At 40.4% G+C, this 17921-nt stretch overlaps 4 protein-coding genes across 4 annotated transcripts; all 4 read right to left on the reverse strand.

Moving 5' to 3' along the window:
* Positions 1-2643: 2643 nt before the first annotated feature.
* Positions 2644-5781, reverse strand: LOC136855210 (uncharacterized). Its single transcript, XM_067132118.1, has one exon. The coding sequence runs from the start codon at positions 5779-5781 to the stop codon at positions 2644-2646; it is 3138 nt and encodes a 1045-aa protein (XP_066988219.1).
* An 80-nt stretch (positions 5782-5861) lies between these two features.
* Positions 5862-8549, reverse strand: LOC136855211 (uncharacterized). The gene has a single exon (XM_067132120.1). The coding sequence runs from the start codon at positions 8232-8234 to the stop codon at positions 5862-5864; it is 2373 nt and encodes a 790-aa protein (XP_066988221.1). The 5' UTR covers positions 8235-8549.
* A 723-nt stretch (positions 8550-9272) lies between these two features.
* On the reverse strand, positions 9273-12092 carry LOC136855212 (uncharacterized). The gene has a single exon (XM_067132121.1). The coding sequence runs from the start codon at positions 12090-12092 to the stop codon at positions 9273-9275; it is 2820 nt and encodes a 939-aa protein (XP_066988222.1).
* A 151-nt stretch (positions 12093-12243) lies between these two features.
* LOC136855213 (uncharacterized) lies at positions 12244-13887 on the reverse strand. The gene has a single exon (XM_067132122.1). It carries the CDS (start codon positions 13885-13887, stop codon positions 12244-12246), a length of 1644 nt encoding a protein of 547 aa, XP_066988223.1.
* Positions 13888-17921: the final 4034 nt, after the last annotated feature.

Genomic DNA, 17921 nt, shown 5'->3' on the forward strand with positions numbered 1-17921 from the left:
TGATTTCTGAATTTTAAATAAATTTCTTAAAAATAAATAAATAAATAAATAAAAATAAATCCACTTTTTAATAAAACATTAAGTCTTTGCAAAGAAATTTTGAAGCCATAAATCTATTCTAAATAAAGTTTTAATAATGATAAATAAAAATGTTTTAATAAATAAATAAAAATAAAAAATCCATGAACAAGTTAAATAAATAAAAATAAATTATTAAATATCATTTATAAAGTAAACAAATAAATAAATAAATTGTGGAACAATTTTCGATAAATAAAAAATAAATAAATCATCAATAAATAAAGTAAATAAATAAAAAGCTAAATAAATAAATAAATAAATAAATGTTAATTTTATGTAATAAAATTCTTGCATACCTCCATAAATAAATAAAATAAAAACACGGCTATAGTAATTTGTTTTAAATTCAAATCCTTAAATATGTGGTCTTCCAAGTTAGACAGAAATCCAATCGATCTGTTACATTAAAAATTGAGCAAATCAAAAAAATAAATTTTCAAATGTGCCATAAAGTTGAAATAAATTTTTAAAATAAATAATAGAAATAAATAAAGAAATAAAAAAAATTGTTTACATTACTGGGAAATTTTCCTGGTAAATAAATAATTAAAAATAAATAAATAAAAATAAATAGGAATTCTTTGTGCCAATTAGGAAATAAATTCCCGAAGCCATAAATTAAAAACTCTAATAAAATGTCTAAAAAGTAAATGGCAGCTAAAAATAAACAAATAAATCACCTAATAAATAAAAAGCAAATAAATAATAAAAATTTTCTATCATAATAAATAAATAAATAAATAAATAAATTTTATAAATAAAAAATGAATAAATAAAAAATTAAATAAATAAAAAATTTTCACCTATTACATAAATTAAAAGGATAAAAAATAAATAAAAATATTATAAATAAATAAAAATAAATAAATAAATAAATTTATTTTCCTGAATTTTTAAATAAATTTGTATAAATAAAAAATAAATAATAAATAAAAATCCATAAATGAATCTTCCTTGAATAAATAAATTTAAAATTTGCAATAAAAATAAATAAAAAATAAATAAATTTCTAAAAAAATAAATCAATAAATAAATAAATAAATAAAAAATAAAAAATAAATAAAAATAAATAAATAAATTTGGTGTAAATAAATTCAAAATTCTGTTAAAATAAATAAATAATGTTAATGCACTATTCTTCTATTGCTTAACGTGAATGATGGAGAAACACAATTTTGATACGCACATATAGTTCTTTATTAGATCCATGACGTTAACATCGATATGGTTATATTGATAGACGTTTATACATGTAGACTTGACGTATGTAGCGTAACTTGAAGTGATGTGATGTGGTTCAATTACTATGGATAAACGAAAAAGAAATCAACGTATGAATAATATGCTAATTTATACAAAATTATTAAGTTAAATAACTAAGACTGATAGAAACAATATGCAAAGCTTAATTAAGTAAATTATGCATGTATAACGGCTAATTACAAAAAGCTAATACACAAAGTCAATATAATCAAGGCTCATATAAAGGCATACGTTATATACCATGTAGGCTTACAATTGGGAAAGGATGAATCCGCTATTCTAAAACAGTATAATAGGCGTTTACTTACAATTGTGTTCCTATAACAAACGGTCCAAATATTCCTCAGTAAATACAAAACTTTCGTTATATTCGTTATATCCGTTCTGTATGAACTCTCTTTTTAAACTGATAAGTTTCCTCATTTGTTTACAGAAAGACACTGCCGATTACCAAAAAGTTCACGTGACCGAGAACTATGCATAAATTAGCTAAAACAACCCAACACCAAGTAAACAATTCATATGGCCGAGCGTAAACTCGAACCAGCAAACTACCACACAGTAAACCTTAACATTAACCATTGCGATAACTAGACAACACAAACATTATTTACAGTTAATCGTTGGGCATCAACATTACTCGACCTCTAAATCATATGATTTACAAAAAAATATAGGATGCACAACTAATGTTTCATTTCATACTACAATACGTGAATAGAACATGAATAAAACAAGCTTAAAGAACGAACATTAAAACGATAAACACAACAAAAATAAAAATGAGTTTGACAAACAGATATGAACTAGAAATATCAATGTCATATAGTGTCTCTGGATAATATCTATAACACTTGATCTTCTTTTGGAAGTAAGAGTACGAGCTTGCTCACTGGTCTGTGCAGTTCAGAAGATTGGGTTCGAAGTTTGACGCTTCTCACAACACCTCTGGAGTCTGGCAGTACCTCTGTTACACGTGCTAGTGGCCAGTGAAGTCTTGGCGTGTTCTCGTCTTTCAGGAGCACGATGTCACCTTCCCGTGTATTTCGTTGTTGTTTGTTCCATTTGGGGCGTTGCTGCAGGCTGACTATGTACTCCTTTTCCATCTGCTCCAGAACAAGTCTGACAAATATTGTACTCTACGCCACCTTTTTCTCGAGTACACATATTCTGGTTGCGAAGGTCCCGGTATTAACCTCTTGGGTGACTTCATGTGGAGGATCTGACTCGGACTTAGTGGTTCCATGTCATCAGGGTCATCAGAACAGGTCGTGATCGGTCTTGAGTTCACAATATATTCTACCTCGCAGAGAAGCGTGCGGAATGATTCGTCATCGAGGCGAGTCCGTGGTCGTAGAATAGCGCAGATAGAACTTTCCGAATGGTACGGATCTGGCGCTCCCATACGCCGCCCATGTGCGATGCCATAGGTGGGTTGAGTTTCCAGTCGATATTCATGTACAGTAGTTTGTTTTGGATTTTGTTTTGGTTCAGATCTGACCAAGCCTTGTTCAGCTCATTCCGTGTTCCGATGAAGTTGGTCCCGTTGTCGCATCGGATTTCTTGAACAGTACCTCTGCGGGCTATGAAGCGTTGTAGGCAGTGAATAAAGGAATCTGTTTCGAGACTGTTAGCAGCTTCCAGATGAATGGAGCGACTGACAAGACAGGTGAATATGACGCCGTAACGTTTGAGCTCCTTGCGGCCCTCTTTTATAATGAACGGCCCGAAGAAGTCTACGCCTGTGAATGTAAATGGTGGAGCTGGCTCGAGACGATCTTGAGGTAAGTCGGACATTTTTTGTTCTTGGCATGGCTTTCTCATTTTTCTGCACGTTATGCATTTGTGGAGTTGACGTCGGACAGCAGAGTTGATTGAAACAATCCAAAAGCGTTCTCTAATTGCTGCAATGGTGTGATTTCTACCAGCATGGCCGAGTCTCTCATGAGCATCTCGTACGATTAGAGTCGTGACGTGCGAATGTTGTGGCAGTAGCATTGGATGTTTCACGTCAGAGTCCATTGCGGCTTTCGAGAGACGTCCTCCCACTCGCAGAGTTCCATCGATGAGCACTGGGTCGAGACGGAATATCGTACTTGTTTTTGGTAGTGAGTGTTCTCTCTTGTCTTCTTTCGTGGTTGTTTTCTTGAGATTCTCGACCTCGTTTGCAAAGGTGATCTTTTGTATAAAGCAAACGATTGCCTTTTCAGCCTTTTGCATGATCTGTGTGGTCCTTAAATTTATAGTTTGTTCTTTGTTTCGTAAGAAAGCCAAAAATGCTATGAATACTGCTACTGCTCTCTTCAGTCTCTCCCACCTGGAGAAATGGGTGATTAAAGACATAAACGGTGAGCCTTCTTCTGATGTAGCAGTAGTAGCTAAAGACATAAAGTCCTCTTCTGTAACCTGCGGTTCGGTGCTGGGGTGCATCTTTGCAGGGCATTCTGAAGCCGGCATATTCAAGAAATCCGGACCCTCCAGCCAATGAGTCATGTCTGACGACATCACAGAACCTACTCCACGTGATGCAACGTCTGCTGGGTTCAAATCAGTGCTAATGTACTTCCACTGGTTAACGTTGCTGAAGTCTCTTATTTGACGGACTCTGTTGGCCACAAACACTGGAAAACGCTTTCTCTCAGCTCTGATGTAATAAAGGACTGTTGTTGAATCTGTGTAATAGCAGACTTCGTTGAGATGGAGATCAAGCTCAAGGGTCATTTTCTGTCCTAAATTTACAGCTACAGCGGCTGCTGTGAGTTCAAGCCGTGGGATAGATGTTGCTTTCAATGGAGCAACCCTTGCTTTTCCGATGAGAAATGAAGTTTTCGAACATCCACCCTCGTTTGAGGTTAGGTATGCAACAGCGCCATACCCAGATGTACTGGCATCTGAGAAAACGTGCATCCGAAACGCCGTATCTTTTGTTTGCTGTGGTAACTTTAGACATCTCGGGATTGTTATCTTCTGAAGGTTGGGGGCTTCGCTAATCCATTGTTTGAAACGTTGCTGGTGATCATCAGGCACTTCGTCATCCCAGGTGAGAGTGGTTTCTTTGCAGAGGTCTTGCAGTATTTGCTTTGCCAGCAGCACAAATGGAGCAGCGAAACCAAGGGGGTCATAGATGGATGATACTATGGAGAGAATGCCTCTTCTTGTCAGCGGTTTGTTTGGCAACAACACTGAGAAGCCAAATGTGTCGGTTTCGACGACCCAAAGTATTCCGAGAGCGTGCTCGGTAGGCAGTGGGTCATAATTGATGTCTCTTGTCTTTAACTCTTTGGATCGATCATCAGCTGGGATGGTGTTTAGGACAGAGACGTCGTTACTAGTATATTTACACAGTTTGAATCCACAGCCCCCGCAGGCAGCAGTCAGTTCAGCAATCAGAGAACTGGCTTCGGTGGCGTTCGGTACAGACTTTAGGCAGTCATCGACATAGAAGTTCCGCTTAATTGTATGGGCGACTTCTGAACTTAAGTTGTTTCCTTCATCTGCGACGCGTCTAAGTGCGTAGTTGGCGATACTTGGTGAGCTCACTGCGCCGAACAGGTGTACCTTCATCCAGTACTCTTCGAGTTCTTTTGATATGTCACCGTTCGGCCACCAGAGGAATCTGAGATGGTTGTATTGGTGTTTGGGTACTTTCACTTGGTAAAACATAGACTCCACATCACAAGTGAAGGCTACCTGGTGTTCTCTGAATCTGGTTAGAACACCTATCAGAGAATTGGTGAGATCAGGCCCTTGCAGCAACTGATCGTTTAAGGATATTCCATGGAATTTGGCACTGCAGTCAAACACCACTCTAATTTTATCCGGTTTTCTTTGATTGTACACTCCATGATGCGGCAGGTACCACACATATCCAGATTTGGCTGTGAGCAGGGAGTCTGGGATACGTTCAGCATAGTCATTCTGGAGTATTTTGTCAATGAAGTTGACGTAGTCGGAGTGGTACTTGGGATCCTTTTGCATTTTCTTCTTTTGATAGAGTGCTCGTTTAATTGCAAGGATCTTATTGTTTGGCACAATTAAGTTCTGATTCCTGAAAGGGAGAGGGATCTCAAAGTGACCGTCTTTGAACACGACATTGCTTTCGGCCTTCTTCATGAATATAGTATCCTCTGGAGACAATCCTTTCTCTCCAGGATACCTTGCTACCCGGCTATCAATAAAGTCACTTTCCAGAATATTCAGTATTCTGTTTGGAGAGAGAATTTCAGTAGCCTGCTCAATGTCCTCGGTCACAATGCGATTACTGTTTACTCGATGTGTAGACGTTACGCTGTTGTCTTCTACCGGGGAGCTGACTGTCCATCCGTGACGATACTGCAGAGCGAATGGGCCTTTGCCGTCTGTTGATATGATTTTCAGAGGCTCCATTGCTAATGGGCAATTACTGCCAATCAGTAGACCGATGTCTATTTCTGGCATTACTTCAGGAATCGATTTTGCCACGTCGTGAAGATATGGCCAGTGTCGTAACAGTTCTGGACGTGGTATTTGATCATGGCTCACTGGAATTTCTTGTCTGGAATACGTTTTTGAAGCAGTATACCATTCTGGCCGTTTATATCACTGACGACGAGATCCCGGACAAGGTAGCTTTTGACTATGCTCTCCCCATGCATAGTTTTCAGACGCAGATTTGTTTGAACACCGGAAGCTTGCAAGTCGTCTTTCAGTTCTTCTGATAGGAAGCACCCTGTGCTTCCTGGGTCATAGAGGGCGTAGGTAAGAACTTCTCGGTTGGTTCCCCTCTGTTTTATACGAACAGGTAGTATTGCTTGAAGAACCATTGAGGAACCATGAGAAATAACGTTGCTGGTAGCTGTATCTGGAGGTTTTTGGCTGGATTCCTCTGTACGGTTTTGAGAATTTGAAGATCTGTCAGAGTAGTCTGACCTCCAAGGTAGTTTGAAGCCATCTATATGCATGGCCGTAGGATGACCTTTACCACATTTGTGACATTTTCGCTTGTTAATGCACCCCTTCGATGTATGATTCAGACCGTAGCAACTGAAGCATCTACGCTGCTCTATAATAAACTTTCTTTTCTCTTCGAGAGATTTCTGCCTGAAATCTGCACAGTTATCCAGATCGTGATTTTTGCCGCAATAAAAACAGGAGGGTGACCCAAAACCACGAGTTCTACTTTGGTTCTCATGATTAACTTGCATAGCAAATGCAGACTCTGTTGGTTTCCCTTTTGATGGTTTACTAGAATTCAGTTCTCTATGCATTGCTTCTTTGCCGAACACTGGGTCATTGACACACTCTGCAGCTTTAATAACAAACTGGACAATGTCACCAAAACACGAAGACCTGTTCTCGAGGAGTCTGCGGTTTGTGGCTTGTTCGCGCCATTTATTCTGGAGATAACTTGGCAATTTCTGGACCACCACCTGCAGGTTCGGTGCATGATCAAGAACAGCTAGGTGAGTAAGTGTTTGCATAGCGCTGAAGCATCTTAGCAAGTAATGCGAATATCTTCTCAGACATTTCCCTTCGTCTGGTTTTATCGGCTTCCACTCGTTTAGTTGTTTCAAGTATGCCAGGGATACTTTATAAGGATCACCATACTCTTGTTGTAGCAACTGTCTTGCCTGACTATAGCCTTGGTCTGCCTGCATGTATATACAACTGCTGATGAGGTCCTTAGGTTCACCGTCGGTATGCTGTAGAAGGTAGTAAAGTCTGTCACTGCTACTGGCTGTTCTAGAGGAGATCCTGGTGTCAAACGCCAGTATGAAGTCACTGTATTCCAGAAGATCACCGGTAAACTTGGGAACTTCCGGTGCAGGCAAAGCTAGAGCTGTGGCGATACCACTAATCTGCTGCTGTATGGTGTTAACTGGAGGTGAATTAGGCAGTGGATAGGGTGCACCAAAGTTACTGTTCACAGGTGTATTTACAGGCAGATACGTATACTGTTCTTGATTTGGAAACGTTGATGATGTGGCATTCGAAGCGTTGACCGGAGGTGCACGAGTGTTAGTAACAGTCTCTGAAGAATTTCTGGGAACAAATTCTTGTGTAGTGCTGGGATTCAGACTGGGTAAGCTGGCACCATTTTCCTGGGTGACAGGAAGTATAACCTGGTTAGCCATATTGCCACCGTTAGCCGTGTTAGCACCTTCACTCACACAAATTCCAGGGGCAGCTACACTAGGTCCAGCGACCATAACATTCACGTCCTGATGGTTGGCTGGTTGCACAATAATGCTGGTATGTGTCTCATTGTCTTTGTTACCAACATTGTCATCGCCAATGTCATTTTCGGCTTCTGCAAAAACACGTGCTTTTGCTCGAGTCTTGGCTATTTCGATATCCAATAGAATCTCTTCTGTCTTTGCCTCCTGTTCCTTTTTCTTTGTCATAAGTTCTTTTTCGGCAAGCAACTCGGCGAGGCGTGCTTTGGCTCGCACCTTTTCTGACATAGCCGATTTGCCAGAAGGAAGGGAAGAAGGCCGTTGGGAAGAACGTTTTGAACCAGATCGGCTTAAAAGACGCTCCAGGTCGTCTTCAAGTCGTTTTTCGTTTATGGCAATCCATTCACCAGTATGGTTTCGGAATTGCAGAATGCTAATTTCCTTGGTCTCATATCTGGACAATTCCTGGTCTTGCTCCAATTCGTCTGAGATGTTATCCATGACACAATTGAAGTTTTTTTGGTACTTATCGAAAGCTTCGTTATATTCCTCTAGACACATTTTCACCAAGTGCAGGTTGTCAGGATTTGACATGAGGCCTGTGAGTTCATTGCGTTTTTTCGTTACGTTGGCAAGTGATGATCTCAATTTATTTTTCAATGTTCGAATATCGACTGTCGTACCCGAGTTTTCGACGGGAGCACTATTCTGGACAGTCTCATCAAACCCCTCCATCTTGTCTGTAGTTGTTTATAACAGGCAGTAATTCCACTTTTTAAGGCTCACGTATAAGAGTTATAATAGAATTTCAGCGTGAGTCGTTGATGGTAGTTTAACAATTTAATTGAACGATGTTAATGCACTATTCTTCTATTGCTTAACGTGAATGATGGAGAAACACAATTTTGATACGCACATATAGTTCTTTATTAGATCCATGACGTTAACATCGATATGGTTATATTGTTAGACGTTTATACATGTAGACTTGACGTATGTAGCGTAACTTGAAGTGATGTGATGTGGTTCAATTACTATGGATAAACGAAAAAGAAATCAACGTATGAATAATATGCTAATTTATACAAAATTATTAAGTTAAATAACTAAGACTGATAGAAACAATATGCAAAGCTTAATTAAGTAAATTATGCATGTATAACGGCTAATTACAATTACAAAAGCTAATACACAAAGTCAATATAATCAAGGCTCATATAAAGGCATACGTTATATACCATGTAGGCTTACAATTGGGAAAGGATGAATCCGCTATTCTAAAACAGTATAATAGGCGTTTACTTACAATTGTGTTCCTATAACAAACGGTCCAAATATTCCTCAGTAAATACAAAACTTTCGTTATATTCGTTATATCCGTTCTGTATGAACTCTCTTTTAAAAACTGATAAGTTTCCTCATTTGTTTACAGAAAGACACTGCCGATTACCAAAAAGTTCACGTGACCGAGAACTATGCATAAATTAGCTAAAACAACCCAACACCAAGTAAACAATTCATATGGCCGAGCGTATGGAACCAGCAAACTACCAGCAGTAAACCTTAACATTAACCATTGCATAACTAGACAACACAAACAGTTTACAAATCGTTGGGCATCAACATTAACCAAATCATATGATAACAAAAAAATAGATGCAACAACAAATGTTTCATTTCATTTACAGAATAGAACATAATAAAACAAGTTGAACGGCATTAAAACGATAAACACAACAAAAATAAAAATGAGTTTGACAAACAGGATAATATCTATAACACTTGATCTTCTTTTGGAAGTAAGAGTACGAGCTTGCTCACTGGTCTGTGCAGTTCAGAAGATTGGGTTCGAAGTTTGACGCTTCTCACAACACCTCTGGAGTCTGGCAGTACCTCTGTTACACGTGCTAGTGGCCAGTGAAGTCTTGGCGTGTTCTCGTCTTTCAGGAGCACGATGTCACCTTCCCGTGTATTTCGTTGTTGTTTGTTCCATTTGGGGCGTTGCTGCAGGCTGACTATGTACTCCCTTTTCCATCTGCTCCAGAACAAGTCTGACAAATATTGTACTCTACGCCACCTTTTTCTCGAGTACACATATTCTGGTTGCGAAGGTCCCGGTATTAACCTCTTGGGTGACTTCATGTGGAGGATCTGACTCGGACTTAGTGGTTCCATGTCATCAGGGTCATCAGAACAGGTCGTGATCGGTCTTGAGTTCACAATATATTCTACCTCGCAGAGAAGCGTGCGGAATGATTCGTCATCGAGGCGAGTCCCGTGGTCGTAGAATAGCGCAGATAGAACTTTCCGAATGGTACGGATCTGGCGCTCCCATACGCCGCCCATGTGCGATGCCATAGGTGGGTTGAGTTTCCAGTCGATATTCATGTACAGTAGTTTGTTTTGGATTTTGTTTTGGTTCAGATCTGACCAAGCCTTGTTCAGCTCATTCCGTGTTCCGATGAAGTTGGTCCCGTTGTCGCATCGGATTTCTTGAACAGTACCTCTGCGGGCTATGAAGCGTTGTAGGCAGTGAATAAAGGAATCTGTTTCGAGACTGTTAGCAGCTTCCAGATGAATGGAGCGACTGACAAGACAGGTGAATATGACGCCGTAACGTTTGAGCTCCTTGCGGCCCTCTTTTATAATGAACGGCCCGAAGAAGTCTACGCCTGTGAATGTAAATGGTGGAGCTGGCTCGAGACGATCTTGAGGTAAGTCGGACATTTTTTGTTCTTGGCATGGCTTTCTCATTTTTCTGCACGTTATGCATTTGTGGAGTTGACGTCGGACAGCAGAGTTGATTGAAACAATCCAAAAGCGTTCTCTAATTGCTGCAATGGTGTGATTTCTACCAGCATGGCCGAGTCTCTCATGAGCATCTCGTATGATTAGAGTCGTGACGTGCGAATGTTGTGGCAGTAGCATTGGATGTTTCACGTCAGAGTCCATTGCGGCTTTCGAGAGACGTCCTCCCACTCGCAGAGTTCCATCGATGAGCACTGGGTCGAGACGGAATATCGTACTTGTTTTTGGTAGTGAGTGTTCTCTCTTGTCTTCTTTCGTGGTTGTTTTCTTGAGATTCTCGACCTCGTTTGCAAAGGTGATCTTTTGTATAAAGCAAACGATTGCCTTTTCAGCCTTTTGCATGATCTGTGTGGTCCTTAAATTTATAGTTTGTTCTTTGTTTCGTAAGAAAGCCAAAAATGCTATGAATACTGCTACTGCTCTCTTCAGTCTCTCCCACCTGGAGAAATGGGTGATTAAAGACATAAACGGTGAGCCTTCTTCTGATGTAGCAGTAGTAGCTAAAGACATAAAGTCCTCTTCTGTAACCTGCGGTTCGGTGCTGGGGTGCATCTTTGCAGGGCATTCTGAAGCCGGCATATTCAAGAAATCCGGACCCTCCAGCCAATGAGTCATGTCTGACGACATCACAGAACCTACTCCACGTGATGCAACGTCTGCTGGGTTCAAATCAGTGCTAATGTACTTCCACTGGTTAACGTTGCTGAAGTCTCTTATTTGACGGACTCTGTTGGCCACAAACACTGGAAAACGCTTTCTCTCAGCTCTGATGTAATAAAGGACTGTTGTTGAATCTGTGTAATAGCAGACTTCGTTGAGATGGAGATCAAGCTCAAGGGTCATTTTCTGTCCTAAATTTACAGCTACAGCGGCTGCTGTGAGTTCAAGCCGTGGGATAGATGTTGCTTTCAATGGAGCAACCCTTGCTTTTCCGATGAGAAATGAAGTTTTCGAACATCCACCCTCGTTTGAGGTTAGGTATGCAACAGCGCCATACCCAGATGTACTGGCATCTGAGAAAACGTGCATCCGAAACGCCGTATCTTTTGTTTGCTGTGGTAACTTTAGACATCTCGGGATTGTTATCTTCTGAAGGTTGGGGGCTTCGCTAATCCATTGTTTGAAACGTTGCTGGTGATCATCAGGCACTTCGTCATCCCAGGTGAGAGTGGTTTCTTTGCAGAGGTCTTGCAGTATTTGCTTTGCCAGCAGCACAAATGGAGCAGCGAAACCAAGGGGGTCATAGATGGATGATACTATGGAGAGAATGCCTCTTCTTGTCAGCGGTTTGTTTGGCAACAACACTGAGAAGCCAAATGTGTCGGTTTCGACGACCCAAAGTATTCCGAGAGGGTGCTCGGTAGGCAGTGGGTCATAATTGATGTCTCTTGTCTTTAACTCTTTGGATCGATCGTCAGCTGGGATGGTGTTTAGGACAGAGACGTCGTTACTAGTATACTTACACAGTTTGAATCCACAGCCCCCGCAGGCAGCAGTCAGTTCAGCAATCAGAGAACTGGCTTCGGTGGCGTTCGGTACAGACTTTAGGCAGTCATCGACGTAGAAGTTCCGCTTAATTGTATGGGCGACTTCTGAACCTAAGTTGCTTCCTTCATCTGCGACGCGTCTAAGTGCGTAGTTGGCGATACTTGGTGAGCTCACTGCGCCGAACAGGTGTACCTTCATCCAGTACTCTTCGAGTTCTTTTGATATGTCACCGTTCGGCCACCAGAGGAATCTGAGATGGTTGTATTGGTGTTTGGGTACTTTCACTTGGTAAAACATAGACTCCACATCACAAGTGAAGGCTACCTGGTGTTCTCTGAATCTGGTTAGAACACCTATCAGAGAATTGGTGAGATCAGGCCCTTGCAGCAACTGATCGTTTAAGGATATTCCATGGAATTTGGCACTGCAGTCAAACACCACTCTAATTTTATCCGGTTTTCTTTGATTGTACACTCCATGATGCGGCAGGTACCACATATCCAGATTTGGCTGTGAGCAGGGAGTCTGGGATACGTTCAGCATAGTCATTCTGGAGTATTTTGTCAATGAAGTTGACGTAGTCGGAGTGGTACTTGGGATCCTTTTGCATTTTCTTCTTTTGATAGAGTGCTCGTTTAATTGCAAGGATCTTATTGTTTGGCACAATTAAGTTCTGATTCCTGAAAGGGAGAGGGATCTCAAAGTGACCGTCTTTGAACACGACATTGCTTTCGGCCTTCTTCATGAATATAGTATCCTCTGGAGACAATCCTTTCTCTCCAGGATACCTTGCTACCCGGCTATCAATAAAGTCACTTTCCAGAATATTCAGTATTCTGTTTGGAGAGAGAATTTCAGTAGCCTGCTCAATGTCCTCGGTCACAATGCGATTACTGTTTACTCGATGTGTAGACGTTACGCTGTTGTCTTCTACCGGGGAGCTGACTGTCCATCCGTGACGATACTGCAGAGCGAATGGGCCTTTGCCGTCTGTTGATATGATTTTCAGAGGCTCCATTGCTAATGGGCAATTACTGCCAATCAGTAGACCGATGTCTATTTCTGGCATTACTTCAGGAATCGATTTTGCCACGTTGTGAAGATATGGCCAGTGTCGTAACAGTTCTGGATGTGGTATTTGATCATGGCTCACTGGAATTTCTTGTCTGGAATACGTTTTTGGAAGCAGTATACCATTCTGGCCGTTTATATCACTGACGACGAGATCCCGGACAAGGTAGCTTTTGACTATGCTCTCCCCATGCATAGTTTTCAGACGCAGATTTGTTTGAACACCGGAAGCTTGCAAGTCGTCTTTCAGTTCTTCTGATAGGAAGCACCCTGTGCTTCCTGGGTCATAGAGGGCGTAGGTAAGAACTTCTCGGTTGGTTCCCCTCTGTTTTATACGAACAGGTAGTATTGCTTGAAGAACCATTGAGGAACCATGAGAAATAATGTTGCTGGTAGCTGTATCTGGAGGTTTTTGGCTGGATTCCTCTGTACGGTTTTGAGAATTTGAAGATCTGTCAGAGTAGTCTGACCTCCAAGGTAGTTTAAAGCCATCTATATGCATGGCCGTAGGATGACCTTTACCACATTTGTGACATTTTCGCTTGTTCATGCACCCCTTCGATGTATGATTCAGACCGTAGCAACTGAAGCATCTACGCTGCTCTATAATAAACTTTCTTTTCTCTTCGAGAGATTTCTGCCTGAAATCTGCACAGTTATCCAGATCGTGATTTTTGCCGCAATAAAAACAGGAGGGTGACCCAAAACCACGAGTTCTACTTTGGTTCTCATGATTAACTTGCATAGCAAATGCAGACTCTGTTGGTTTCCCTTTTGATGGTTTACTAGAATTCAGTTCTCTATGCATTGCTTCTTTGCCGAACACTGGGTCATTGACACACTCTGCAGCTTTAATAACAAACTGGACAATGTCACCAAAACACGAAGACCTGTTCTCGAGGAGTCTGCGGTTTGTGGCTTGTTCGCGCCATTTATTCTGGAGATAACTTGGCAATTTCTGGACCACCACCTGCAGGTTCGGTGCATGATCAAGAACAGCTAGGTGAGTAAGTGTTTGCATAGCGCTGAAGCATCTTAGCAAGTAATGCGAATATCTTCTCAGACATTTCCTTCGTCTGGTTTTATCGGCTTCCACTCGTTTAGTTGTTTCAAGTATGCCAGGGATACTTTATAAGGATCACCATACTCTTGTTGTAGCAACTGTCTTGCCTGACTATAGCCTTGGTCTGCCTGCATGTATATACAACTGCTGATGAGGTCCTTAGGTTCACCGTCGGTATGCTGTAGAAGGTAGTAAAGTCTGTCACTGCTACTGGCTGTTCTAGAGGAGATCCTGGTGTCAAACGCCAGTATGAAGTCACTGTATTCAGAAGATCACCGGTAAACTTGGGAACTTCCGGTGCAGGCAAAGCTAGAGCTGTGGCGATACCACTAATCTGCTGCTGTATGGTGTTAACTGGAGGTGAATTAGGCAGTGGATAGGGTGCACCAAAGTTACTGTTCGCAGGTGTATTTACAGGCAGATACGTATACTGTTCTTGATTTGGAAACGTTGATGATGTGGCATTCGAAGCGTTGACTGGAGGTGCACGAGTGTTAGTAACAGTCTCTGAAGAATTTCTGGGAACAAATTCTTGTGTAGTGCTGGGATTCAGACTGGGTAAGCTGGCACCATTTCCCTGGGTGACAGGAAGTATAACCTGGTTAGCCATATTGCCACCGTTAGCTGTGTTAGCACCTTCACTCACACAAATTCCAGGGGCAGCTACACTAGGTCCAGCGACCATAACATTCACGTCCTGATGGTTGGCTGGTTGCACAATAATGCTGGTATGTGTCTCATTGTCTTTGTTACCAACATTGTCATCGCCAATGTCATTTTCGGCTTCTGCAAAAACACGTGCTTTTGCTCGAGTCTTGGCTATTTCGATATCCAATAGAATCTCTTCTGTCTTTGCCTCCTGTTCCTTTTTCTTTGTCATAAGTTCTTTTTCGGCAAGCAACTCGGCGAGGCGTGCTTTGGCTCGCACCTTTTCTGACATAGCCGATTTGCCAGAAGGAAGGGAAGAAGGCCGTTGGGAAGAACGTTTTGAACCAGATCGGCTTAAAAGACGCTCCAGGTCGTCTTCAAGTCTTTTTCGTTTATGGCAATCCATTCACCAGTATGGTTTCGGAATTGCAGAATGCTAATTTCCTTGGTCTCATATCTGGACAATTCCTGGTCTTGCTCCAATTCGTCTGAGATGTTATCCATGACACAATTGAAGTTTTTTTGGTACTTATCGAAAGCTTCGTTATATTCCTCTAGACACATTTTCACCAAGTGCAGGTTGTCAGGATTTGACATGAGGCCTGTGAGTTCATTGCGTTTTTTCGTTACGTTGGCAAGTGATGATCTCAATTTATTTTTCAATGTTCGAATATCGACTGTCGTACCCGAGTTTTCGACGGGAGCACTATTCTGGACAGTCTCATCAAACCCCTCCATCTTGTCTGTAGTTGTTTATAACAGGCAGTAATTCCACTTTTAAGGCTCACGTATAAGAGTTATAATAGAATTTCAGCGTGAGTCGTTGATGGTAGTTTAACAATTTAATTGAACGATGTTAATGCACTATTCTTCTATTGCTTAACGTGAATGATGGAGAAACACAATTTTGATACGCACATATAGTTCTTTATTAGATCCATGACGTTAACATCGATATGGTTATATTGATAGACGTTTATACATGTAGACTTGACGTATGTAGCGTAACTTGAAGTGATGTGATGTGGTTCAATTACTATGGATAAACGAAAAAGAAATCAACGTATGAATAATATGCTAATTTATACAAAATTATTAAGTTAAATAACTAAGACTGATAGAAACAATATGCAAAGCTTAATTAAGTAAATTATGCATGTATAACGGCTAATTACAAAAAGCTAATACACAAAGTCAATATAATCAAGGCTCATATAAAGGCATACATTATATACCATGTAGGCTTACAATTGGGAAAGGATGAATCCGCTATTCTAAAACAGTATAATAGGCATTTACTTACAATTGTGTTCCTATAACAAACGGTCCAAATATTCCTCAGTAAATACAAAACTTTCGTTATATTCGTTATATCCGTTCTGTATGAACTCTCTTTTAAAAACTGATAAGTTTCCTCATTTGTTTACAGAAAGACACTGCCGATTACCAAAAAGTTCACGTGACCGAGAATTATGCTATGCATAAATTAGCTAAAACAACCCAACACCAAGTAAACATTATTTACAGTTAATGGCCAACAACCATGGGACTTTGCGATAGACTTGCTTTATCTTGAACAAATCAAATGCAAACCACCACACAGTAAACCTTAACATGAAATAATCAAGATCCCCACCAATGGCCCGACACCTTGATGTGGTGGTGGTAGTGGGAGTAGTACCCCTGGCAGGTCTAACCATGCTACATTGGTCAGTTCTGAGCATCCAGACTAAGCTCATCCACTTTCAAGCCTTCTCCATTTTCAATCCCTATCTTCTTCCCCTATCAAGAATGACCATTAGTTGATAACATTGGACCTAAATTGAATTACGGCTCTGACTGCTCCTCTGATTTGATGGAGGGTGAAGAGGACTGACATGCCTCTCCACCCGTAGAATACGAGTACCTGACATGCCCGAGCGAGGGGAAAGTCTTATGTCAAACATGGCTCCCAGAGCTGGGTCTGATCTCAACGGACTGATGACGCCTCAAGTTCTGGGAGCCATGTGTATAACCAGGTTGTAGCCTCTAGGGGTGGCCACTTACAGTCGCATAACACGTCCCTCCCTTGTTGGGCTCCGTTTTATTAGGGAATATGGTGGGCGGAGGACTACATGGCAGAAATAACATAGATACTCGTATCTATGGATCATACATTAACTCCTGTTGACAACCCTAGATCAGACTTGGAAGTGGCTCAGGAAAGCTTAAATAAAGAAATGAACAATTCTAGACCCATACCCATATCTAACATAATGACTATGGAACCATACTCTGTGCCACAAAAGGAAACTGTACCAGTAACAAATGAAAAAACTGAAAATATAAACAAAATTCGAAATAGACGACCTAAATATAGACCAGACCCTACATTGTTACACTTCGATTCATTATTTGGATATGACAGTTGGCCAAGATACTTGGTTTTTAAAACAGAAACCGAACTGACCGCTGCTAAATTTGAAAATATTTTATTAACTCAGTACCCGACCAAAGAAATGACATTTAGATCTATAACAAGAAAAGAATGGATAGTTGAAGCTACCACAAAAATTCAGTCGGAAACTTATCAAAAGCTTGATAATATGAATGGAATAAAAGTCACGGTCCAAAGACATGACTAGTTAAACAGTATTGAGGGAACAGTAATGTTACCACCCAATAATGATAGTGATGGCCTACCAGATGAGACATTACTACTGAACTCATTAAAAATGAGATATCCCAATATTGTAAACGTAAAAGTATATGAAATCCCAAATAAAAGGCATCATGGCAAAAAATTGAGAATAGCTAAAATTAAATTTGAAGGCCAGGAGCCGTATTTACAACCTTTCTTTAACTTACTCACAAACTTACTCCCAAACCATCACTTTGTTCTTTACTAAGAGTAATTTAAGAGTAATTCATAATGACCTCGAGCACAACTCCTAGCTAAGTTTAAGAGTAGGTTCAAGTCGAAGAAAAGTATTATGAAATGCAAAGTAGGACAAAGTTCGTGTTTGGACTATTTTATTAATTTTCCCAAATCATACCTTATTTTGTGCTTTTTTTATTTTTATATTGTTTTATAATATTTAGTAGCTGTATGACAAATAAATTAGTTTCTGTTTAATCATTACACCTAAAAAAAAATAGATATTTTCCAAGTCACTCGAGGTTTTTGGGCACTAACTTACCGACCAAAACAAATACGCAACATTTGTAAAGTGTAAACAATTATCGCGGTGGTCTTGAATAGTCACAGAGCTTTTGTTTCGAATTTCTCTTTTAATTTGAAATGTCGACACCGCAGTCAAATATTCTGAAACCCTATGCAGTCAAAAGAAGAAGAGAAAATTGGA

Source organism: Macrobrachium rosenbergii, chromosome 31, assembly GCF_040412425.1.
Source record: "Macrobrachium rosenbergii isolate ZJJX-2024 chromosome 31, ASM4041242v1, whole genome shotgun sequence".
NCBI classification, from domain to species: Eukaryota; Metazoa; Arthropoda; class Malacostraca; order Decapoda; family Palaemonidae; genus Macrobrachium; species Macrobrachium rosenbergii.